This window comes from Gaeumannomyces tritici (assembly GCF_000145635.1).
Source record: "Gaeumannomyces tritici R3-111a-1 unplaced genomic scaffold supercont2.1, whole genome shotgun sequence".
Classification (NCBI taxonomy): Eukaryota; Fungi; Ascomycota; class Sordariomycetes; order Magnaporthales; family Magnaporthaceae; genus Gaeumannomyces; species Gaeumannomyces tritici.
Window position 1 is genome coordinate 4,771,059 of NW_008804545.1, and position 22,579 is coordinate 4,793,637.

At 57.8% G+C, this 22,579-nt stretch overlaps 9 protein-coding genes across 9 annotated transcripts; 3 read left to right on the top strand and 6 right to left on the bottom strand.

The window, feature by feature from the left end:
• Window positions 1-262: 262 nt before the first annotated feature.
• GGTG_01507 (hypothetical protein) lies at window positions 263-1,697 on the bottom strand (the record flags this gene model as incomplete). Its single annotated transcript, XM_009219274.1, has 2 exons — window positions 1,254-1,697; window positions 263-855 (listed from the first exon to the last, which is right to left on the bottom strand). Exons 1-2 carry the CDS (start codon window positions 1,561-1,563, stop codon window positions 263-265), a joined length of 903 nt encoding a protein of 300 aa, XP_009217538.1. The 5' UTR covers window positions 1,564-1,697.
• Window positions 1,698-1,771: 74 nt separating this feature from the next.
• On the bottom strand, window positions 1,772-4,583 carry GGTG_01508 (hypothetical protein). Its single transcript, XM_009219275.1, has one exon. It carries the CDS (start codon window positions 4,285-4,287, stop codon window positions 2,197-2,199), a length of 2,091 nt encoding a protein of 696 aa, XP_009217539.1. The 5' UTR covers window positions 4,288-4,583; the 3' UTR covers window positions 1,772-2,196.
• An 812-nt stretch (window positions 4,584-5,395) lies between these two features.
• GGTG_01509 (nuclear transcription factor Y subunit B-3) lies at window positions 5,396-6,666 on the bottom strand (the record flags this gene model as incomplete). The annotated part of the gene is made up of 4 exons (XM_009219276.1): window positions 5,396-5,608; window positions 5,711-5,838; window positions 5,985-6,095; window positions 6,507-6,666. The coding sequence occupies 4 exons, from the start codon at window positions 6,664-6,666 to the stop codon at window positions 5,396-5,398; spliced, it is 612 nt and encodes a 203-aa protein (XP_009217540.1).
• Window positions 6,667-8,443: 1,777 nt separating this feature from the next.
• On the bottom strand, window positions 8,444-8,845 carry GGTG_01510 (hypothetical protein; the record flags this gene model as incomplete). The annotated part of the gene is made up of 1 exon (XM_009219277.1): window positions 8,444-8,845. One exon carries the CDS (start codon window positions 8,843-8,845, stop codon window positions 8,444-8,446), a length of 402 nt encoding a protein of 133 aa, XP_009217541.1.
• Window positions 8,846-10,450: 1,605 nt separating this feature from the next.
• Window positions 10,451-11,933, bottom strand: GGTG_01511 (hypothetical protein). The gene is made up of 4 exons (XM_009219278.1): window positions 11,746-11,933; window positions 11,579-11,669; window positions 11,179-11,371; window positions 10,451-11,105 (listed from the first exon to the last, which is right to left on the bottom strand). The coding sequence occupies exons 1-4, from the start codon at window positions 11,780-11,782 to the stop codon at window positions 11,073-11,075; spliced, it is 354 nt and encodes a 117-aa protein (XP_009217542.1). The 5' UTR covers window positions 11,783-11,933; the 3' UTR covers window positions 10,451-11,072.
• Window positions 11,934-12,184: 251 nt separating this feature from the next.
• GGTG_01512 (hypothetical protein) lies at window positions 12,185-12,568 on the top strand (the record flags this gene model as incomplete). The annotated part of the gene is made up of 2 exons (XM_009219279.1): window positions 12,185-12,218; window positions 12,360-12,568. 2 exons carry the CDS (start codon window positions 12,185-12,187, stop codon window positions 12,566-12,568), a joined length of 243 nt encoding a protein of 80 aa, XP_009217543.1.
• A 14-nt stretch (window positions 12,569-12,582) lies between these two features.
• On the bottom strand, window positions 12,583-13,553 carry GGTG_01513 (hypothetical protein). Its single transcript, XM_009219280.1, has 3 exons — window positions 13,367-13,553; window positions 13,180-13,297; window positions 12,583-13,111 (listed from the first exon to the last, which is right to left on the bottom strand). The coding sequence occupies exons 1-3, from the start codon at window positions 13,367-13,369 to the stop codon at window positions 12,918-12,920; spliced, it is 315 nt and encodes a 104-aa protein (XP_009217544.1). The 5' UTR covers window positions 13,370-13,553; the 3' UTR covers window positions 12,583-12,917.
• Window positions 13,554-15,690: 2,137 nt separating this feature from the next.
• GGTG_01514 (hypothetical protein) lies at window positions 15,691-19,074 on the top strand (the record flags this gene model as incomplete). Its single annotated transcript, XM_009219281.1, has 1 exon — window positions 15,691-19,074. One exon carries the CDS (start codon window positions 15,691-15,693, stop codon window positions 19,072-19,074), a length of 3,384 nt encoding a protein of 1,127 aa, XP_009217545.1.
• Window positions 19,075-22,222: 3,148 nt separating this feature from the next.
• Window positions 22,223-22,561, top strand: GGTG_01515 (hypothetical protein; the record flags this gene model as incomplete). Its single annotated transcript, XM_009219282.1, has 1 exon — window positions 22,223-22,561. A coding segment is annotated over one exon (339 nt), but the record flags the coding sequence as incomplete, so codon positions are not given.
• Between the last annotated feature and the right edge of the window lie 18 nt (window positions 22,562-22,579).

The window sequence follows — 22,579 nt, forward strand, 5'->3', positions numbered from 1 at the left end:
GCCGCCGCCGCGCGTCGGCCGCGGCAATGCTGGACGGAGCGTCGCGCAGCGCTAGCGCCGTCGCCATCAGGTGGTGACCCGTCGGGGCCGGCTCTTGCGTCGGCTCGGGGAGGCCCCAGGTCTCGTGCAGGCCCGGGTCGAGGTCGGCGAGGCGGAAGTGGTCTTTGCAGCAGTGCTCCATGCTGCGCGGGAAAGGAAAGCATTAGCGGGCTACGAAAAAAAGAGAAAAAAAAAAAAAAAAGGGAGGGGTATGTTTGTTAGCTTACGCGAGGATGAAATTGATGGCCTGCTGCGTCTGCGCTGCGCCGAGTCGCCCGCACCCCGGCACGTCCTCGCCCTCCTCGTCCTCGTCATCCACGCCGCCGTTGCCCACGCCCTGCCCGCACGCGGCAGCAAGCGGTGACGACGACGGGGCCTGGCTGACCCGCCACGCCTGCGCGCCCATGGCCTCATCCATGGCGAGCGAGACGACTAGGTCGTCGACGTCCATGTCGGCAAAGTGCGAGACGGGCTGGCTGCTGCTGCCGCCGCCGCCGCCGCCGCCGCCGCCGCAAGAGGGCGACACCATGCCCACCTCCTGCTGCTGCTGCGGGGGTAGGATGGAGGCGGCGGCCGCCATCAGCAGCGCCCTAGCGGCCTCGTTCTCGGCCCTGAGCAGGGCGCGCTCGGCGTCGAGGTCGGCGATCATGTTGCGGCGGTCCGCCACCTCGGTCTCGAGCTGCTTGGTGTAGTCGGCCTTGCGCTTGCGGTGCTGCACCTGCGCCCGCCGGACCTGCGCCCGCCGCGCCTGAGCCTGCCGCCTAGCCCCAAGGGCTGAGGATGCGTCTTCTTCTGCCAGCTGCTGCTGTCTCGTCACTGCCCTGGGTGGCTTAGCGTCCCGTGACATGTGTTTTCGGCACGATGGGTGTGTGTGTGTGTGTGTGTGTGTGTGTGTGTGTGTGGTGAGAAGGCGGTTTGTAGAACGAGAGGGCAGTTCTAGCCATGCCAGAGCGAGAAAGAAGCGAGGGGCAGAAGAGAAAAGAAGAAATAAAAAGAGGGCAGTTTTTGGAGTGTAGAGCATAAGGACGAGGTATGGTGATATGGAAAGCAAACGGGGGAGCCAAGGGAGGGCCAAGGGTAGGTGCACTATCCGGCCAAAACATCGAGGTTCGATGATTCCAAGGAGTGCTTCTGCCGCACCAATCCGATGAAACAAACGACAAAGAAAAGCAAAAACAAAGCCTCCCCCCAAAAAAAGCAAGATCCCGACTTACACCCAACGTTGCCTGCCGGGTCGCCTCCACCGCCAACACCAGCAGACCCGTCCTCGGCGCTCCCGACGACGGCCTTGGCGCCCCTCCTGCCGGGGACGAACTTGAGGCTCCTGCCGACATCCTTGCACTGCCTCAGAAAGGCCTTGAAGGACGGGCGCTTCTCGTCATCGTGGTCGTCGTCGTGGCTGCCGTGCCGCTGCTGCTGCCCCGGCGACTCAGACATGGCTTGCGAGTCCGAGGGAGGTGTTGAGCACGACGGGTTACTCGATGGCGGGTCCAAGTGTGGCAGGCAGCACCAGTGGTTGGTCATGTGGCGGCGCGAGTGGGCGCCGTTTCGTGTTTTCCGGGTGGGTGTCGGGTGCGCAGAGATTATAGGCCCAGCAGCGCATGGACAGGTAGATGGCCGTCGACTTGATTCCAAACCTCAGGCTTGGCTGCTAGGCGAGATTTGGCATCGAACGAGGCGCCGATTTGGGAACGTCTGGGGCGCAACACATCACGTGTCCCCAACGCATGCAGCCGTGTTACATCTCAGCTCACGCATCCACACGTGGTGCTGAGCCAAGCTGGAATCAACAGGAGCTGTATTTGATCCATCTGCTCTACCGGCCTGGGCCATACCTATCCACCCACATGCTTTTGTTTGACTGTCTGTCACGTGTCTGTAATTGAGTAGAAACAAAGAGAGAGAAAAGTGCAAAAGATCCACGAGACAAATCCGAGTTGACGATGGATATGTATTGCGCCGACGATGCTAGACGACCAGTCAGGGTCAAGGAGAAAAAAAAAAGAAAAAAAAAAGAGATGAAGAAGAAAGCCATAAAAACGCCGCCTCCTCGTAATATGCATTGCCTATCCCTTGGGGTATTTCCGACACAAGAATAAAAAAGAAAGTGAGAGAGAAAAGAGGGAAGCAGAAAACGAAAATAGCCCTGGTCCGTGTTCAGTCGTCGTCATTCTCATCGTCTGTCGCTGTACGCTCTTCTTCGTATTCCTCGCCGTTCTCCGCGTTGTCCTCTTCGACGTCGGATATGCCGTTGCCATCCAGATCCTCGTCTCTCTCGAGGGGGTCCGTCAGCGTATTCCACTTGACATAATCTTCGTTGATCCACCGCTTGCTGATGGGAAGCTGGTAGGGATCAAACGGGAAGTATGCTTCCAGCTGAAGCGCCTTCTCGTCGTAGGGGTCGCTGCAAGTGTCTCGGAGGGCGCCGCCCGTCGAGTAGTCGCCCGAGACAAACTGCGAGAGGTGCACGCGCTTGTTGCTCTCCAGCAGCGGGTACACATACATGAACTTGAGGTGCCGCGCAAGGTCGGCAAACTCGTTCACGATGGCTGGCGAGCACACCTTGAGTGGGTTGAAGCGGCTGTGAATCATCCGGCTCATCGACTCCCTGAAGCCAGGTATCCACTCCAGGTCGTGCCCGAGATACGACGAAAGGTCCTCTTGATCCACGATGTCGGGCGCCCACGTCACGAGCTCCCTCCATCTGAAGCAGAAGATGTACAGGAGCGCCTGCACCAGACTGTATAGGTGCTTATAGCGTCGCAGGTCCGGGCCGCGGCATCCCTCCATGTGGCTCCTCATCTGGCCGTCAATGTGGTGGCACAAGAGGTTGACCACATTCTGTACAATATCGGCCGGCACTAGACCTCCCCGAGCGACGTAGCTGGCTAGGTATGCCGTGGCCGACTGTCGAAGCGCCATGGGTCGGTTCGACTCGAATGCGAGATTGAATAGCGTGCCGACGAACAGGTCCATCAGCTCCGGGGCGTATTGGCTGAAGTGGAAGACGAGAAATTGAGTGTGCCGCGACTTGTACGTTGGCAGGATGAGGTTGACAAAGTCGGATATCATGTCTGCCAGACACTCCTTGGCTTCGTCCGATGTGGGCTGCATGAATTTCGGCTTGTACAGCTCGAAGAGAGTGTCCATGACGGCGTCCAGCTTCTGGATGGTCGTGGCCCCGGATTCTATCCTGTTGGCCTCGGCATCAAAGTCGCTGTCGTCGCTGGCAATGGACTCGGTGTCGCTATCGTCCGAGTCTGCTGGGTCCAGCGCGTCGCTCGTCTTGGCAGAGTCGAGCTGGAGCACTATGGCTGCCGTCACGTCATCGTCCATGTCCTCGAGGTCAAACTGGACCTGCACGTCGATCTTGACAAGACGGTCGATGATCAGCTCCATGATATCCTGGCCGAGATCTGGCGCATACCGCCTCAGCCGGAGGAGGTTATTGACAAAGGACGTGTGTGCCCGCTTCGATTCTTCCAGGTAGGGGAAGTGCTTGGCCAGCAGGTTACACAGCACAGCCCGGGCGGCCGGGAACAGCCTTAGGATGTATGCGAGCGCGCCATGGAGTCGGTCGTACGCTAGCTCGACGCCGACCTTTGGAAAGTCGGGTACGCTCCAGGCCGACTCGCGATAGTCCTTAAACTTCTCCGTGGTCATGGAAAGAACCATCTCCAGCGTCGTCCCCTGGGCGCTGATCAGTCCAGCCAGAAACTGCGTGTACGCCTTGCAGAAGGCGTCGTCTCTGCCGAGCCATGAGCATCGCATCACGCTCTTGACGAGGTCGGAGCAGGACTTGTCCAGCAGTGGCGTGCAGGTGGAGAGCGCGACAACGTAGACGATGAGCTCTTGCGGCTTTAGGCAGTCCTCCTCCTCCCCCACTATCGGAGCGACGTATCGCTGTCTGTCGTTCTGGAAGACTGACTTGAGCCCTTCGTAGCCCTCCGTGTCGCCACGGCTGCGGTCCTCGAGGGCCCTCCGGACCTCGCGCTTGGTCTCCTCGAGCGTTCTGGTTTGGATGTCCACCGTCATGTTGGCCGCTAAGTCGAAGGCGACACGTTTGAGTCGCTTCGTCGGGCTGCTGTCGGGGCTATCTCCAGAGTCGGCGCCCCGTTTCCTCTTGGCGGCAAGCACCGGCTGCTGCGTCCGCAGGATCGGCTTCTTGCTGAGAGCAGAGTGTTGCGACGGCGCTGGAGAGGGGTAGGAAGACCCCGACGGGGTTGTGCGAGAGGCGGAGGTCGTCATGGTGGAAGTTGGCTGAAAGGATATGGGCGATTCGCCGCCTTGCGATGAGTATGGTTTTGGGCGTGAGACGGCGCGGCTGCCTGGTGGCTCTAGGATAGGCTGTGGAACCGAGGCCAGAGGGAAAACGCGCGCGAGTCTAGGCTAAACATAGTATGACGGCGTATGTGTTCGCAAGCAGTTCTGCGAATCCTGGTCCAGGTTGATTAACGTAGAGGCGGGAGCACCGAGGAGGCGGTGATTTTGGCTGGTTGGGGGTGTCGCCTCAATTGAATATCAAGATCAAAATATTGTGAGTGTTGGAGCCACTCTGGGGAGAGGGGTCATGGCGTCCGCGCGCTCAGAAATTTTGGTCTGATGGGTCCATGAATTTTATGGGCTTTTGTGGGGAAGTGGAGTCGCGCACGCGAGCAAGCCAGCGCCTGGTTGAAGGCATCGTCATCCATTGTCCTGATTTTTTACAAAGCCAACCTACCTATACGCTCGCGAGCGCAAGGAAACGGGAGAAACAGCAAAGGAGAATAATTATAAGAATTGGAAGAAAGCCCAAGCAAAGAAGAAAGAAGGCGACCTAAAATGCAAGAACATGTTTGAGGACCACCAAAGTTAACTCCGTTGGCGAGCAAGCGGCTTTCAATTTCTGAATGCCCAGACCTCGGAGCCCGTTGTCTGCCATTCCCCTCTGTCGAAATCCAACGAGTACTGTAAAATTGAGTGCATGTCGCTCAAGAGCGCTCCCAAGCAAAACACGACGAAGCACGGGAAACGCCTCTCGGGGGAAACTCTACCGAATACCAGTGTTAAAGCAAGGAAAAGCAAAGATCAAAGCCAACCAAAACCCATGGGCTCTACCAGCGCCCCAGCATTTCCCAAATCATGTACACATAAAAAAACAGTGCAGAAAAGTATTCTCGAACCGATACTTTGGCAGACAGGCAAGCAGACTCGGTAGACCCTAATTTCCCCCTCGGGTCAATCCGAATGCTCAGCATGGTGGAAAGGTCTGATGAGGGTAGTGTGCCGATCGGCTGCCTGGGGACCGAGACGGCCGGCACCGCCACGCAGGACCAGGTGCGACGGCTTCCTTTCGTGTCTGTCCGCGAGCCCGTGCTCAGTACTCGCTCGGGGCGGCGCCGTTGTGCCCGCCCTGGGCGCTGTACAGGTAGCTTGCGGCGTCGCCGGTGCCGTCTCCTTGCTGCTGAACAAGCTCGCCGCCGGGGAAGCCCGATGAACCTGGGTTCGTCCCAGACGCGGACCCAGGAGGAGCACCGTAGCCTTGGCTGCTCGGGCGGTTTTGCTGGCCGTCGCCGCGGGTGGACTGGGACTGCTAGAGCACTAGTCAGAGGACAAGAGCATGGAAGAAGGCAAAGGAGTGAGACAGAACAAAGAAAAGGTAGTCGGTAATGGGAGGATGGAAACCACGTACCTCGCGGTATTTTGCGAGATATATCTTAAGCGCCTCTGCGTAGTTCTCGAAGCCGAGCGAAGTCATGGCGAACAGAATGTCCTCGCCATTGACTGTCTTTCGCTTCTCCTGATGACACTTCTCCGATGCTGTGATAGGTCAGCATTCATGCAAGGCGCAAACGCGCTTACAGCGCCTCTTCACGGCTCAGGCATGGCGCGGCTGTTTGTTGTTGATCGCAGATGCCGGATGGACAAAGCAACAAAAAGACAAGAAAAACGTCGGCGAAACTCACCCTCGCTGGTGATGAAGGAGATGAACTCGCTCACACACTCCTGCATGCACTCCTTGGCCTCCTTTGCGATCTTGGCGTTGTCGGGCAGTGCATTCTTCATGATGCGGGCCACTGGTGCAAAGTTTCGTATGTTAGCATCATAGGAGTCATGTTGTTGCTTGCCGTCCTTGGAAGTCGAACCGCGAGGCGCTTCGGGCGACCTGGAGGATGAAGAGTCGCGGGACATGGAGAAAAGGGGGACCAGCAGATAAGACACTGCAGACGCGGGTGTCGATACAGGCCAACAGCCAGGGGCACGTGTGTGCGAATTAGGCAGGGCGAGCAGCAGAGGCAAAGGCGGTAGCAGTCGGTCAACCAGTCAACGCAGCCAGGGGCAGACCGGTGCCGTCCCATACGGGTCGAAGCAGAGTGGACGATATGGCGCGCTGCGCGTGTGCGTGCGAATCACGGCCCAGGGGGTCCGAACGCAGGGACGAAGAGGAAAGGAGAAGGGGGAGAAGGGATGCAGAGGGATTCACCTACCATTGGCTATTGGCAGCCATCGGTCTTGCTCCTTGACCTCGAACTGCTCATAGGAGAGCGCGCCTCCCTGTGGATCCTGAGAATCGTTCATTGGTGCTTCCTCGTCGGGTGATTGTACACCCTCGACGTCCTTTGGATTGGATTGGGGGGAGTCCGACATCTTTGGCTACCTGCAGGCGGGTGCGGGCTTCTTGTAAATTCCTTGGACTGCGAGCTCGTACAGCCTGTTGGAGGTAAGGTGCCCTTACACGTTGCAGGGTTGCAAGCCTCGTAGACTATTCCGGTGTCCTGGGGGCAGGGGGCTTGGCCTGCAATGCTGCGTCAGTCATGCTTCGCGTGTTCCAGGCGACGGGGGTTTCTTTTTTCTCTCTTTTTCTTTCTTTTTTTCTTTCTTTGACGGCTACCACATCATAGCCCGACTACCAGGCAGTGACGGAAGTAGGGGCCTTGACGTGGTCGCAATGTGGGCTGGACGGAGCAGCTGGAGGGGCGTGGGCGGATACGCCGGCCTGCGCTGTCCCAGGTGCTTAAGTTCCTGATGTTTGCAGCGGGTCCCCACACTCCGCTCTGGGAGGCGTGTGTCTAGGAGGTCGCTTGGCCTCCCGGGGAGCGGCGTCGCCAGTAGGGAGTTCGGGGCCAGGACGACTTGCTTGCAGGCAGTCGGTCGTTTCGTCTCGCCCGCCCGCCCGTTCCCGCCAGACCCCTCTGGCGTCGTTCGTTGCTGACACCCCCTCACACCCTTAGCAACAAGGGCGGTACAGTCGGAGACAGTTGGCCAGGTACTCGCCGATGCCGTCAGGCGTTGGGCGAGCAGTCTGACCAGCACGCAGGTTTGCGAGAGAAAAAAACCACAAGCCGGGAGCCGTTCCGTAAAAGAGAGTGTGTGGAAGTGTGTGTGCGGCCAGCCACGGGGCCTCGCAGGTTACACTCATCCAAGAGCTTCAACATGGTTGGTTGCCTACCTACAGTCTTGGTCGCAAGGTAGCAAACAACCTTGGGCAACGTCTCTCTTTTCCCTGTCTCCCTTGTCTCCGGCGCTCCAATGGCGCAAGAAATAGCCGGCTGGACGGGGATTGGCTGGGATTTTCACCGACGAGTGCGCGTTGTGCGGCCCTGATCGAAGTTTTTGTTGCCTGTAGCGTCGAGTCAGAGGCGAGGAAGATAAAAGGCGATTAAGTATCCCGTTACGGGATAAAGCAAACCGGAATAAAATAAAAGCCAGCAGTAAGGAATATCGGGGGATGGGGGTGCGGGCAGACGAAGAAAAAAACGGCCAATGGGTGTGGTCGTGGCAGCCCAGCGGCCACACACAGCTCACGGGTCTCGGGCTGGTGGGTTTTTTCTTCATCTGCTTTTGGGGGGAGCTGTGCCTGAGACAGCAAGCAGGGTGGCAGGGCAGTACCTTGAGACCAGGCACGTGGTAGGATAGGTAGGGAGGGAGGTAGCCCGGTACGTAGCAGAGGGTACGTAGGTACGCATACGCATACCCAGCGAGCGGGAAACAACATGGAAAACAGGGCTGGCGATACAGGACCTGGAGAAGAGGGGCGAAGTAGCGAGCGCGTGGGCGCGCGCAGGCCGAGGCGCGGCGCATGGGAAAAAAAAAAAGCTCTGAGCTGGCGGGCCTCACTCACCTCGAGACTGAGTTATGACGACAGGAGCAGGAGGGCGGTCGTCGATGCTCGGGTTCGGCGCGTTGGATCAAACAGCTGCAAGCCCCATCGACAGCAGGAAGCGACAGGTGCATACAAAGTACACAGCGACGGCGTGGGGTGGTGCAGGTTGGGAGAGAATCAATGGGAGGGCGGCGCGGGAGTGAAGCGGGTCTGTTTTGCGGTCAAGGCCAAGTCTGGTGGTGATTGTAGCTCTGTGGGAGCTCGGCTCCCAGCACTCCCAGCAATCACGCACGGTGGAGCCCGGCACCCCCGCTCGCGCAGCTAATAAGGCAGCCATGGGCGAGCCATGGCCGCATCAGCGACCGACGAGCGAGCCATGGCTGATGGTTGATGCATCAGCCAGGCGCCTCCACGCGGGATGCCGTCGGCCATGATGGATGGCTCGTCGGCCAGCCGGCCCTGAGGTGCATTTGGCGTCGGCGGTTGCACTGGAGACGTGCGAAGAGACAGACGCACGCTGCCGGCCCTCTCTTCCCCACACTTCCTCGTCACCTGGCCCTCGCGTCCGGCCTGGATTTGACGCTGCCGTGCCCTGGAAGGAGATTGTTGACAGGTCGCCAGGAAAGCCTTTGGGCTCTCTATTCGCCTGTCAGTCAAATTAGGTTGGCGTGCCGACTCGCATGATCTGCCTTGGGAGCCCGTGTCAACCTGAGAAGGATGCATGTTCCCGTTGAAGAGCCAGCCAACCGAGACGCTCGAGGCCCAACCAGCGCGGCGGCCCTCTTCACACAATCTCGATCACGGCCCCGTCCCCGCGCCTGGCGCCGCGACCTGCCACTTACGTACCTACCTAGGCAGGCAGGCAGACAGGCAGGCAGGCAGGCAGGCAGGTAGTATCTAGCTAAGTTTCTATGCATTTGAACAAGTAGGGATCCAGGGATCAAGTCCTGATCTCACTCCGGCCGCAGTAGCGGTCAGACAATCCATGACGGAGGATGCCTTGGAGGGACACCCCTCCCCAAACAGAGCGGTCTACGGTCAGTGTGGGCAGGCCAGGAAACCAGAGCTTCTGGGCCACGCTGCGGCTAACTGCATGTTGGGTATCGACTCCATTCTTGTCGGCCGCTTGTACAAGCAAGGGTACTCTGCAAGTATCTGGCAGGTTTCCTTCTAGAATGCGCAAGTGGAAGTCCGCAGGCTGTCGTCGAGCAAGACGAGTCAGAGGCGTCTTGGGTACCGGCAGATGTACGCCCTATAGACGGTGAGCACGGGTGTTGATTTGTCAATTGAAGGCCAGACGAACGGCTCATGTCCATCGACAACGCACCTGTCAAGTGGCGTGTGTGGTCCGGTACGTACACGGGCGTGGGAGCGCGCGCGAGCCTAAAAGTTCAAGACAGGAGCGAGCAGGCAGCGCTTCGGGCATTTGTGTCGGCCATCACTGGTTGCCCAAGTGAGCCGTCCGTTGGTCCCAAACAAGGAGCTACTGCCCGTTTCCCCAGCCGGCCTAGTCACACCCGTCAGTCGCACGCAAGGCTGGATGTCCAGTCGGAAGAGCAGCAAGCTGTGTGGAGTGCGACCAAGACAAAATGACCAGCTTGAAATTCAACTGCCAGGGCCCAGGTCCCTCGCTCTGTTTTGCCCATTTCACCTGGCTGTGAGCCAATGACAAAATTACATGACGCTGGCGGTTTTCATTGGAAGATTTACCCTCGAATAGCCATCCTGTCCGCCCCCGTGGGTTTGATAAGGCAGGGAAGGAGGGTGGGGAGACGAATCACCACACCCCGAAAGCTGCGAGAGGACTGGGCCAAACGAATTCCAGGATTATTTCCCGATCTCCAGAAATGGAGTGAAACCCGCAGGATAACCAGATCAGGGCGCGTTGCCTGTGCATGAAAACGGGGTCGCATATGGCAGTGATTGCTCCAAGTCGGGCTCAGTGTGGGAGACCCCCCGTGGCCGGCCAGCCGACCTGCAGAGCCAAGGTCCTTCTCCGCCGGTGAATTTTGTCAAGAATTCCCATGCCAAAAATGAACATTGCAGCCAAGTTTCTCCATACCAAACTCCCCTTTTTGGGTATTGGCTATCATATGCGTCTTCGAAGCAAGGAGATGGCAACCTGGGATTCATCCATCTCAGTCTCGTGATGACGCCCCGGCCAGGACAGCTGGCCTCGCAATCCTGTCCATGGACGTGTTCGGGTATCTCGGTGCCAAACTTTTGGGCCGGCAAACCCCTTTACAGCCACAACACGGGATCTTGAGGCCCACGATGCAGGGCCAAGTAAGACTCAAGTCCCTAACGTCATATTAGCCAATACCACCCCTTCACTTCTACCGCTTCCCCACACCCCCAACTCTTCCCGACCCTGAGTATTGACATGTTTTTTTTTTCACTCTTCCATTTCCCTTGTCCATGACTTATGTCTGCAGTTACTACCAGATCCAGTAATAAAAATCCCCGAATACAAAAAGGGATGTAGAGAGACCACTTTGGTTCTTGCTGTCCTATCAGAGCCCAACGGCCTCCAAAGACGGCTATGGAGCCAAACTGCCGGTTGGGCATCGAGACGCCCTTGCCGCCGAGGGACGCTGCGTCACTCCACCACACCAGTGAGTTTTTTTTTTTTGTACAGCTCACACCCACCACCATGTTGGCTCACTTTAGCTAGCATCGCAAACAGGTGCAGCATGCTGAAACCTGCCATTCGTCAGCTTAAAGGGGCACTATGTGGCCGTTTTCTGCAGTCTCGGTACCGCCGCCTGGCTCATCCCTTTGCCATAACCTGTGAGCTGGCATTCGAGGCTCATCCCCAGATCTAACCCATCATGGGAGTGTGCTTTAGGGCGTCAGGACAAACACGCCGATACCCCTTTCCTATGCGCAGGCTTTGTGTCTCGTATTGTCCTCTGCTTCCCATCACTGCATGTCTGCCGGCCGTTCCAGCCTAAGACTGCACAACCTGAACATTATTTCGCTTCTGTGACGTAGATTTCTGTCAGTGACACGTACTCAAATCCTGCGATGCATGATGGCGTATCGGGGCTAGGCACCTTCCACTTCTCAAAATCATCCTCCTTTGTCTTGTACTGCTTTACCAGATCCTCCAGGACCTTGCGCAGGCCCTCGGCATTTGTCTTGAGAGCGGGCACGACATCCTTGACGGTCCTCTCAACAAGCACGCCATTGATGAGGCGGAAGCACTTCCGGTCTCCTGGAAGGGGCTCCAACGTCTCCAGAACAAGTCTATCGTGTCGAGTTAGCAAGATGGGCGGTGAGGAGGACTTTGTTTGTTTGTTTGTTTGTTTGTTTTATTTTTTGGCAGAGCGGTGAGCTGGCCATGGAGGCTTGTAGTATTGGGAACCTGGACAGCCCCAATGCATGGTGCGCAGGCGCCGCTTCCCTCTCCGTGTCAAGAAGGAAAAATCAGAAGATGCTCGCGCCGTGACTTACTTGTGTTCCTCTGCCTCCTGCTCAACGTCACCGATTTTCCTAGCCACCTGTTGGAGGGTGTCCTTGTAGTTGGTGTATTGCGTCTGCAATTCTGGGGTGAGAGAGGGATGGCTTAGCACCTTGACGAACCCCTCTTCGCGATTGATTCGATTCCTTGGCACGCGTACCTTGCTGCTTTTTGACTGAGACCTGTTGGGCCGCCATGTTGGGCGGGTAGTTGCTGAGGGAGCCTTGCGTCGAAGCCCTGCTTGACTATAAGCTGTGCCGGCAGATTGTGGAAGGTTAACGACTTTGCCCGCAAGGCGCTGGCTCAGGTGTAATTATCGACGGCACCAACCTCTGGGCTTGGTGGGCTGTCAGGACTGCCCAGATCAAGTGGGGCTGCCCGCCGCAAATGGCACACGCCGAGGTGGTGAGGTATCGGATCTTGGTGGGTCGCAAGGACTCTTTGCATCGGCATCGAGGTCGCGCCATTTGATCTGCTTCCAACCCCGTGTGGCAATACTTTGGCGCAAGAGCATCATCGGTGCAGAGGCAAGCCCTCACCATCGCCTTGACGCTCGATCCTTGGACCAAGCATACGCTGCCGGTAGCATACAGGTGAATATGCATCCGCATCTCCACACTCAAAGCAGTGCTGGTACGACGACCCTCCCCTTTCCTGACCCCCGCGTCCGCATGACGGAGCTTCTGGTCAAACTCGAGGCCGCGTCGCTGGGGGCCGGGCCGCCCGAATTGAGTCTCACACCTGCTAACCTTTATACGTTCTGTCTGTCTATAGGCTGCGAAGATGTTATTGCTGCGTTCGAGGAGTGTCATGCCCGTGGGTTCCTTTGGAAGTCGATGGGCATGTGCAACGGTGCAAAGGACGCGCTCTCCAAGTGTCTGAGGGCGGAAAGGGTAAAACGCCAGACCGAGAACCGCAGCGCTACCGGCGACAAGAAGGCGAGGATCAAGGCAGCATGGAAGGAAATCGACGAAAACTCATGACATCACGAACCGAATACGACAGCGAAAACACCCTGGGTCAATCACCGCTATCCCGAGATGCCCGTCGCAACACCTATCTACGTGAGACCCGCGGGCGTCCCGGCATTCGCATCATGGCGATGAACTTCATCTCAAGAAAAGTCGTCGCACTGCCCAGCCGTGTATTATAATTGTACACCATAAACACAAGGCGAAAGAAGCGGGCGTGGCTCTTGTACATGACGGACACTCCTCCATAAATCCTATGATCGCAGAGGATACCGGGCCCAACCACTAGCAGCGTCACGCCGACCTACATAGCCGTGATGCAGGTAGCATGATATCGAGGCTTGCCAAAGAGAGGACTGCCCTACGCTTTCTGGCGGAGAGCGTTGCCGAAGGTGATGGCTCCGAACGTCGAAAGGAGACTCAGCGCCATGGGCACAGGCTTCTTCAGGCGGATGGCGCGGGGGATAGAGGCGCCTCCGAGCACAACTGATGCGAGGAGCGCCAGCTCAACACCGTACGGCTGTCTGTTCTGGAGCCTGTACGCTCCAAGGCCATCTGAAGCAAGAATAGGAGCATCCAGGTTCAGTAAAGCGCCTTGCCGCAGAGGTGTTTGCGCGACTTACACAGAAGACCGACTGAGCAGCCCGCGATCATGGAGGGCAGTGATCCGCTCTTCACATAGCCCATCATCCCGCCAGAGGCGGTCAGGCCAGACAAGACATAGGCCACGACTTCAAGACCCTGTGTCCTCGGCAGTCTGTCAGTGACTGGGCTAAGATTTAGTCTGGGCCCGGACTGCCATTGACGAACCATTGTAGCTGGTTTATTGAGGAATATCTGCGCTTGATTCTTGCAACCTCGACTCTGGACCTGGATGGATTCGATTCAATCGGGGGCGTGAGACAACTTGAACACAAGGAGCTATCCTGCGGCTTTTTTTGCTTGGGCGGGAGCCTCGGACATGGAAATCTCCACTTGGCATCCGTGGGCACTGCTGGCTACAATGGCTGACTAATGGCAAAGGCTCGGCTGGCTGGCCCCCTTCGATGCCATCATCCAGGCTGGTACGATACTTTGATCCCGTCAATCGTTGAAGACAACCGTGCTCGCAATCAATCAACCCTGGAATTGGTTCCGCTAACTTTTATCAGATCTCATCAATACCTCGGCTCAACTGCCTATCTCCAACAAGTTTAACTGATCGAAGGGGGTACAGGGAGACAAGATCACATCGGCTCCTATACCACCGACGCAGTAGACTCAAATGCACACCTCATTGACATGGGCGAGGACATACTTACATCGCCTCATTCAAGAAATTGGGTCTGTCGTATATCGGGAGGATGCCGCTAGGTGGGACAAGCAGTAGCTTTGAGGCTGAGCTGTGACACCTCCAGCTCACAGCCACATGCACGGCCCACAGCGAGAAAGCCTTACCGACAAAATGCCACCCGCCTCTGAGCCGCACCGCGTATCCGGCCAGCCAGAGAGCCCTGGGCTGCGCACGGCGCCAAGGTTCGCCAGGGTTCGCCAGCGCAGAGTGCGCCTGTTGGTCTGCCCACCGCTCGCCCAGCCCTGCGGGAGCAATCGGTCCCCACCCTCCACCATCTCACGCAATCAATGAGATGGCTGCTTCCCTGCCGGCGCCACCCCGTGTCGTTTACCTACGCCGGCGGATGGAGGAACCAGAAGTTTCTGCCACAGGAACCTGGCATCGAAGACAGGTGGCTTCGAGATTATTCCCTCAATGTTGTGACGGGTGGGAAATGGGATTTCTCGGGCCGTCGCCAGGCACAAGGCACAAGGCGCACTCACACAGATTGCAGGCGCTGGAGGAGTCAAGGCGGGGTGAGGACTGGCCCCGCTATCTGGGCTATTTGATGCTCACCCACCGCCTGTGCGCGCTTCCTTCCGGTTCGGCGCGTGCTCCCTATTGGGGATCCATGCCCTGGGGGCGCGGGGTGCTTGCTCTTTTTCAGGCCCAACCCGTTCTGGCACGAGCCCAGACATGTCGAGTGGCCTAGTAGATGTGCGGGGGGTTGTTTTGCTACTGCATCTGTCCACCTTGTCGAGCCATGACATGTATAATAACTAGGTGTGCACCGCCATCCAGCCTTCGAGATATGCCTACCTTGTTTGGGCAGCTGTGAACTCACGTTGTCCTAGGTCTTCCCCCAGGTCTCCAGGGCGCGAGCTTCATCACAAAGGAGACAAGAAGACGGCCCAGCACGCCCGGTGCCAACCAGGGCCAGGGCCGTGGCCGAACCGTGTGGGGACGATAGCAAAACGTCGCTCCCAGCCCAGCCCAGCGCGGCACCGCACCCGACGGCAGTGTTACATTCGCTCTCTTCGATTGCATGCGGCCCCGGTGACGCTGAGCCCTGCCACCTGCGCGCCACACTCCCTCACCCTCCTCCCCTCTCTCTCGCACCCTCGATGGGGCCAAAGCTGTGCGGTCTGGGTTGAGTTGCCGGTCGGCCGCACGTCGCTAAGCGCCGTCTCCAAGTCTGTTGGTCCGGGCAGCGCCTCGCCCCCAAATCATCCACCCTCCTTCGCTGCCGGCTCCGGCGGTGTTTTTGAGCAACAGCCTACCTCCTACCTAGCGCCCGTCCTTCCCAGCCCTTCCCGCAATCGCAACCCGATTCCTGATTCCTGATTCTCGACACTCGCGCGAGGTCCTTCATCTTCTCTGTTGCCGCGACATAACGGCTTGCTCTTTACGACTTATTCTTTCGTCCCGTCCACAAGCCCATCCGAGGCTAGCTCGAGCCAAATCTGGCCCGCAGAGTGGAACCAACACGCGCGCGTGCGCTCCGTTTCTCCCACTTCGCAGCTCAGCCCAGTCCCAGCAGCACACCTAGCGTCAGCCGCAGAGTCGGAAATCAAGCAGCGCTGCGGGCCCGAATTTTTGGGAGGATCCGCGCAAACCAACCGTCCCGTCTCCCTCACCCACCGCTTCGCCTGCTCTCGCGCCCGATAGCTGCCCGCCCAGGCGCAGAGCATGATCGCGACATAACTCGCAGCATCGGGTGCTTGGTCGCATCTCACACGCCCGCCACTCCGCACATCCCTATCCCTCCCCCCTCCTGTCCGATAATTAGCCTCGGCCGCCCAGACCCGCCCCGCCCGGAGCCATGTCTTCAACCTACATGGGCACTGTCTACCCGCCTGACTATTTCAACGGCAGCCGACCAGATCACACTCCCGGTCAACGGTCCGTCGCCGTCGCCGCCGCCGCCACCGCCCAAGAGCCGGCCGCTGTCCTGAGCCATCTTTCGCCCACGTCGGCGCAGTACACGAGCAGCGCAGCATCTCCCACCTTTCTAGCACAGAGTTCACCCGCCGAGTCCACCCCCGCGAGCCTGCAGTACCAGACGAGCGACTTCACCAGCGACGGCTTTAGCGACGAGTTCTTTGGTGTTGACTTCAGTACACTCGAGAACGGGACGCCGTCCTTCCTCGGTGAGGACGCCGGCGCCAGCGGCTCCCAGGGCCTGACCCTTGTTTCTGGCCCTCTCTCGTACCAGACGCCCGACCCCGCCAGCAGCAACCCCGATGGTGGCAGCCAGGGGTATCTGCTGAGCCCTGAGCAGACCCCGTCCCTGCACACCATCTCTCCCCCAAACAAGGAAAGTCGTGGTCACCAGGCAGCTCTGCCGAGCACGCGCTTGTTTGAGGCGCCCTCGACCGAAGACTTGCTGAAATCGGAGCAGAGCTCTCCGCACTCGCACTTCACGACTCCAGGCACAAGCGAAGACAGCCTTGTCGCTGGCGCGCCGGCGATGTCTGGACAGAGTCCCCGCGTCATGGTCTCCATGTACGATCAGGATGGCTACGTTCCCGTAGGGGACATGGCGCCACCAGAGTTCCTCCTGGACCCGACGTCTACGGGCTTCGCCCCGGACGACACGGTCAAGCCGTCCCCCGTGGTGTCGCGAGACACCACGGGGCGGTGGATGCCTGATTCCTCGACCGGCCAGGGCGGAATAGAACCGTCCGGACGCATCGCCGGGGAGACGGCCAGCGTGAATGACTTGGCCGCAACTCGCGTTGTTCAGGAGCGAAATATTGGGGTCCAGATTTGGCTCGATGGTAATGGTCGTGGCGGTGCAGAACCACCGCCATCCGCGAGCGAAAGTAATCTCAATGGAGTGTCGAGTCGTGAGATACCGCTCGGAAGCGAGACGGAAAATGTCGCGCAACCTGGCCGGATCTACTACGTCGAGGGTGGCTCCGGGCCCCTGACGCAGGAAGACGTCGACATCATGCGTCAGAACCGGAACTGGGAGGACGCCCCCGCTGTTTTTGCGATATCCTCTCCGGGAGATCAGCATTGCCAGCCCGGGACCTCGGCCGACGCAATGCGCAAGTTCGAGAAGATGTGCCGCGACAACGATTCGGTGGTTTCGAGGGCTGCCACGTGGGGCACCAGACGCCGGAGCTTGCCAATCGACGTAGACATGGAGGGTATTGTCAGCGGCAATTTCTTGAAGAAGCTATCCATTAGCCGCGGCGAGTTCTTCAAGGACCTGCGTACCTTGGTCCGCAGGCCTAGTGCCAGCAACCTGGCCAACCTCAAGCGTTCCCTCTCCAGCCCCAGCCAGGACGACGATCTCCGCCACTCCACAGATGGCTCGGGCGAGAGGCGCCAGAGCCGCGACAGCCTTGCGCCCCCGACCAAAAGTGGCGGCTGGACCACCAAGCGCCACCCGACACCCAGTATCAACACGGCTCTGGTGGGCATGGGGAGCAGTGTTGCGTCCATTGGCGCTACCCATGCTCGCAGCGGTTCCATCAGCTCGACAACCCCTGTTGTCACGCCAAAGAGCCCCTTCACGCTCAAGGTCAACATCGGTCGACGTAGGGCAAAGTCCGAGCTGGTCAAGCCTGGGATCGAAGGCTCTTTTTCCAACATCGCCGACATGTGGAAGAAGACAGGCGGGCCCCCGGTTGCTCTTGCGAAGGCTCCTGCACTTGTTGACCAGGACGACGACGACGACGACGACGACGATCTGGATGACGGTGAAGCGAGCTCCGAGGCCGTCAAGTTGATCGACGATGTCGTGCCGAATCTCTCGGGCTTTCATCAGCACATTCTCAAGTTGAACCCCATGCTGGCACAGACCAACGGCTACTTGGTCGACCGCATAGCCCATCAACAGGTGGTTCGATTCAAGAGCTTGTGCAATGCGAAGATCAAGCATGCCGGCTCCGTTCAAACTCAAAGGTGCCCGGCCGGTCGAAATCTATGCATCGCCCTTGGCGGCTCTGCGGTTCTGCTCGAAAGCAAAAGCGACAGTCGAGGACTGGACCCGCTGTCGGCTAGACCGCAGGGGTCCGACGACGACGTCTCGACGCCGCTCGAGGGGGCTATCGGACCCGAAAGTTTCCCACAGGATATCCCCATGCCGCCCACTCAGTCTCTGCCGGCCGAGTTCGAATGCCAACTGTGTTTTACGCCCAAGAAGTTCCAGAAGCCGTCCGATTGGACCAAGCACGTCCACGAGGATGTGCAGCCTTTCACCTGCACTTGGGATAGATGCCGCGACCCCAAAATATTCAAGCGCAAGGCGGACTGGGTCCGGCACGAGAACGAGGGGCACCGCCACCTCGAGTGGTGGACATGCGACGTTGACGACTGCCGCCATACTTGCTACCGCAGGGACAACTTCCTGCAGCACCTGGTCCGGGAGCACAAGTTTTCGGAGCCAAAGGTGAAGACGAAGGCGGCCATCAAGCGGACGGGCGCGCTCGATCCGACGTGGCAGAGGGTAGAGCGTTGCCACGTGGAGACGAGGGACTCACCCCAAAACGAGCCTTGCCGCTTCTGTGGCAAGACCTTCCCCACCTGGAAGAAGTTGACGGTCCATCTGGCCAAGCATATGGAGCAAATCAGTCTCCCGCTCCTCCGGCTCGTTGCCCGGAAGCAGCTCGACGCTGATACCATCATCAGCCCTATCCAGGATCCGCCCCAGCGCTTCTTTGAAGCGTTGTCCGCCAAGGATGAGCCGCCCTCGCTGTCTTTTGGTCATTCCTCGGGAGTCTTCCAGCCGCAGACCTCGCAGCCCCCAATAGGACCTATGCAGTTCCCGGCTCACCAGGGAGACTTTGGCTTCCCCGTCGGTGCGCCCGGTGGTTCTGCGTTCCAGACCCAGCACCAACGCCCGGCTTCGTTTGGGGGGTTCGTCGGTGGCATCCAGGACATGGGCATGTCGCAAGTCGGCACCACTTCCTTCCAGCCCACGCCATCCTATTTCAATCTTCCTGTCACCACAGGGCCGTTCGGCTCGGTCCAGCAGTCGTACATGCCCGTCACCAACGAGCTCGAGCCGTTTCCGCATCTGTCCATGGTTACGCCAATAGACGCCATGAGCATGCCGGCGCCGGCGCCCTCGCCGATGCAGTACAGCCACATGATGGATCCAGCCAGCGCGGGCGGTGGGCACTTCACACCCCAGGGTTCCGCCTCGCCCTACGCCCGGTCTCCTCATCAGCAACCCGGGCACAGCTTCTATTAGCCGTCTCTACCGTTTCGATTGGCGACGCCTCTTTTTTTTTTCTCGTCCCGCAGCTTTTCTGCGCCACCCATGTTTTCCTCTCTCTCGTCATTGGCGACCAGGTGATTTTGATTCCACTCTCTTTCCCGATCTTCTTGGCCATGTTGGACGCCATTATGAACCGACCATGCAACGGACTAACATCGAAGTTCAGATACCCCTTGTCTTTTTTATGTCTTCTTCTTTTCTTTATTTCCTTCTCTCTGTTTATCTTCTCTCTGTTTATCTTCTCTCTGTTTATCTTCTCTCTGTTTATCTTCTCTCTTTTGGTTCAGTGCTCGAATGATTGAATACGCCCATCTTCTGGTCTCTCTTTGCTTGAATAATGCGTTTTATGGACAAACACGAGTTGATGATACATGTGGAGGACCACACCGCCCGGGGTTTGGTTGGTGATTTTTTGACTGGCAACTTTTGCTGAGCTTTCCCTCCCTGTTTATAGTCGCCCCGAGCTGGCCCTTCTTTAGGGTGTTTCCGGAGTATTATAGTACCAAAGATTATTGAGAGTGTGAGACATTGTCTCGATTGTTTCTGTTCTTCTTTGCATTGTGTGGAATGATCAGCAGCTACAATCTAGCCCAATCTTGTACCCCGGGATATACTAGACCCATTCCTTTGCAAAGGTGCACCGATGGGAATAACACAAGGTAGAACAATTCAATTCGGATTGTGAGCCCATGACGGACGGTGTCTGGAACCAAACGGGTCTGGCAGGGGCAGGAACGCCAATCCTAATTTCCGTCCACCAAGGAACACACCAAGGAACAAGAAAGAAAAAACAGCCTGGTGCGCATTCAATCCGGGGCACGTCTGTTAGAAGTTGGAGGCCGCCCTGCGCATCAGCCGCAGCCCAACGTGCCGTCAAGGTGCGACGCACCGGAAACTGCACTTGGATCCGAGATTCGACGAGGTTGGTATCCCTTGGGAGCCGGTGCATTGGTGATAGCATTGACGCTCGGACGGGCTGCCTGTGCGGGCTTCTGCTGATCTGCACCAGGGTTGGTTTTTCCTTTTCATTCTTTATTTTTCCCGCACTGGGGCATCCATCTCTAAGCGGTGCGAGGGTGGATGGATGGCTAACTGGGTGGTCGGCTGATAAGATTTTGGACGGCCCGCCCAAGATGCGACCTGGACCTGGACCGTCATTCTAGGCCAAACAAATGCGGTTGAAAAAAGAACGAATGGGACGAGGGAGAACGACTCGCTCTGACGACATGTACTATAAAATAAAAATACCGCTCTCGTGCAGCTGACTGATGTGATAAGCAGCAGGCCGTCCTTTTGACTGGCCGTTGTCGCGCGGTTCTGAAGATGGTGGGGACTTGAGGGAAGGGGAAGGACGCTTGCTGGCGCCTCCCTGGCAAGCAGAGGGACCTCTCCATCCAATCGAATGCCGGCCACACAGCGGCAGCAGCAGTGAGGGGGCGGAACCTCGGGCCAAGCTACACGGAGAAAGGTGGACATTTAGCCCCCTGGTTTCAGAAGGGCCCCCTGCTGACTCCAGCCGGGCCAGCCGCGACCGCCTTGATTTGCTGGTGGGCACCGGGTGGGGCCGTCGATTCCCAAGCGACTGGGCACCTGCCTCTCTGCTTGTCTTTGTTTTTTTCAATGGCCTTTAGTGCCACGTCGCCCAAATAAAAAGCGATACACCAAATGATCAGAATGTGGGGAACTTGCCCCAAGCACTTTCGCAGCGAAAACATCGGTGCAAAACACAACTTCGAAAAATACCCAATACACAGCTAAATAAATAAAATAAAATAATACAAACAATGGCGGCATTTATTTACATATTAAGTTACGTTTCATTTTTTTCTTTTCGGAGATCGAATAAGTTGAGAAGGAATGAATCGCTCGATAAGGTCACTTTTTTGGTGTATCGCTTTTTATTTGGGTGACGTGGGTGCTCCAACGACGCCTTCGCTCCGGAACGCCAGTTGAGGTACCCCTCCCTGATCCCTGCATCAGATGCCAGCCCATGCCATGCCAATGGCGCTTACAGGGGGTCCCTGACAGGGAGCAGGGGTGCGGCGGGCCTTTCCCCCCATTCACCTCAATGGCTGGCTGAGGCTCTTTGATCGGCAGCAACGCCGGAATCTGGGTGGTTCCCCCCCCTTTTTTTTTGTTGCTGCCGAAGGGAAGCACCAGGGGGCGTGGCCGTCGAAACACCAGACAGCACCGTGCAGGGCGCGCAAGAGATGGCAAAAGTGGGAAAGGGCAGAGGCTGGCCCGACTGGAGGTCCCTTGCCCGCGTTGTTTCTGATGCTGACGCCGGCGGTGCCTACTGGTGAATGGACCTCCACCTGGTCGTCGTCAACCAGCCTCCAGTCGTTTCATCAGCCCGCGACGCACACTTCGGCCGCCAGCGAGACGCTGCTTGCCCTCCTCTACACCCTCTCCTTCTGATGTCCTTGGGTCTCCTTCCCACTTCTTTCGTCCGCAACCCCACCGGCCAATACCACTCTCGCTACGACCTCTTTCGGTCTGCTCCCTCCCTCTCTGGCTCAACTCTCCTTTCCCTCGTTTTGTCCTCCCTCATCGACGGGCAATATCGACCCTCGGTATTGCGACATCCAAACCTTCCCAGATTTGCTCTCTTTGTGGGCGTCTTGGTTGACGGGCTCAGTGTTCACGGGGGCAGGCCTGCCCTTTCGTTTCTTTCTTTCCAGGTTGATCCTCGGCCATTTTTTGTTTCTCTTCTTGCAACAACTGGCGTTGTTTGCTCCTTCTTTACCACCTATTCCCTTTGGATCATTGTTTCTTTTTGGCTTGATACCCGAGTCCGTCCTTTGTCGCCCTCGACAACGCCCAACGACTGCAGGTCTTTGGTTAGATTGTGATACCAGCTCTCCCTCGCTTCCTCGATATACCGATCGGATCGATTCCAACCTCGAACAACACACTGCGTGTGACTTGATACATATCACGCTCCTTTGCCGAACCGAATCGCTACTACACCCAGCCTCACGACGAGTAGAAAGGCAACCCATAAAGAAATTCAGAAATAATAGAATCGAAAACGCTCGACCGACAGGCTTCAACGAAGCATCCGATAGCGAGATCCGCCCCCGCGATCATCATCCCCAGCTTTTGCAGTTGAGATTTGGAAATGCCGCGATGCGGTAGGATTCTGGGCCCTGGGTCCCGGCTGGTAGCCGTGGCCCTCGCTGCCATGGCCATGGTGCAGGGAGCTGCGGGAGCCGATATCCTGCAGACCATTGGATTCAGCAACTGCGGTGCCGACGCCAATATTCAGGTCCAGAAAGTCGACATCCAGTACAACAACGAGAAGAAGACGGTGTCGTTCGATGTCGCCGGCTCAAGTTCTCGCATTCAGAATGTTACCGCCATCCTGAACGTGACGGCATATGGCCAGCAGGTGTATTCCAACACCTTCAACCCTTGTGCTAGGGGCACATTCGTTTCCCAGCTGTGCCCAGGTATGCTTTTTTTCCTTCTTTTTTTC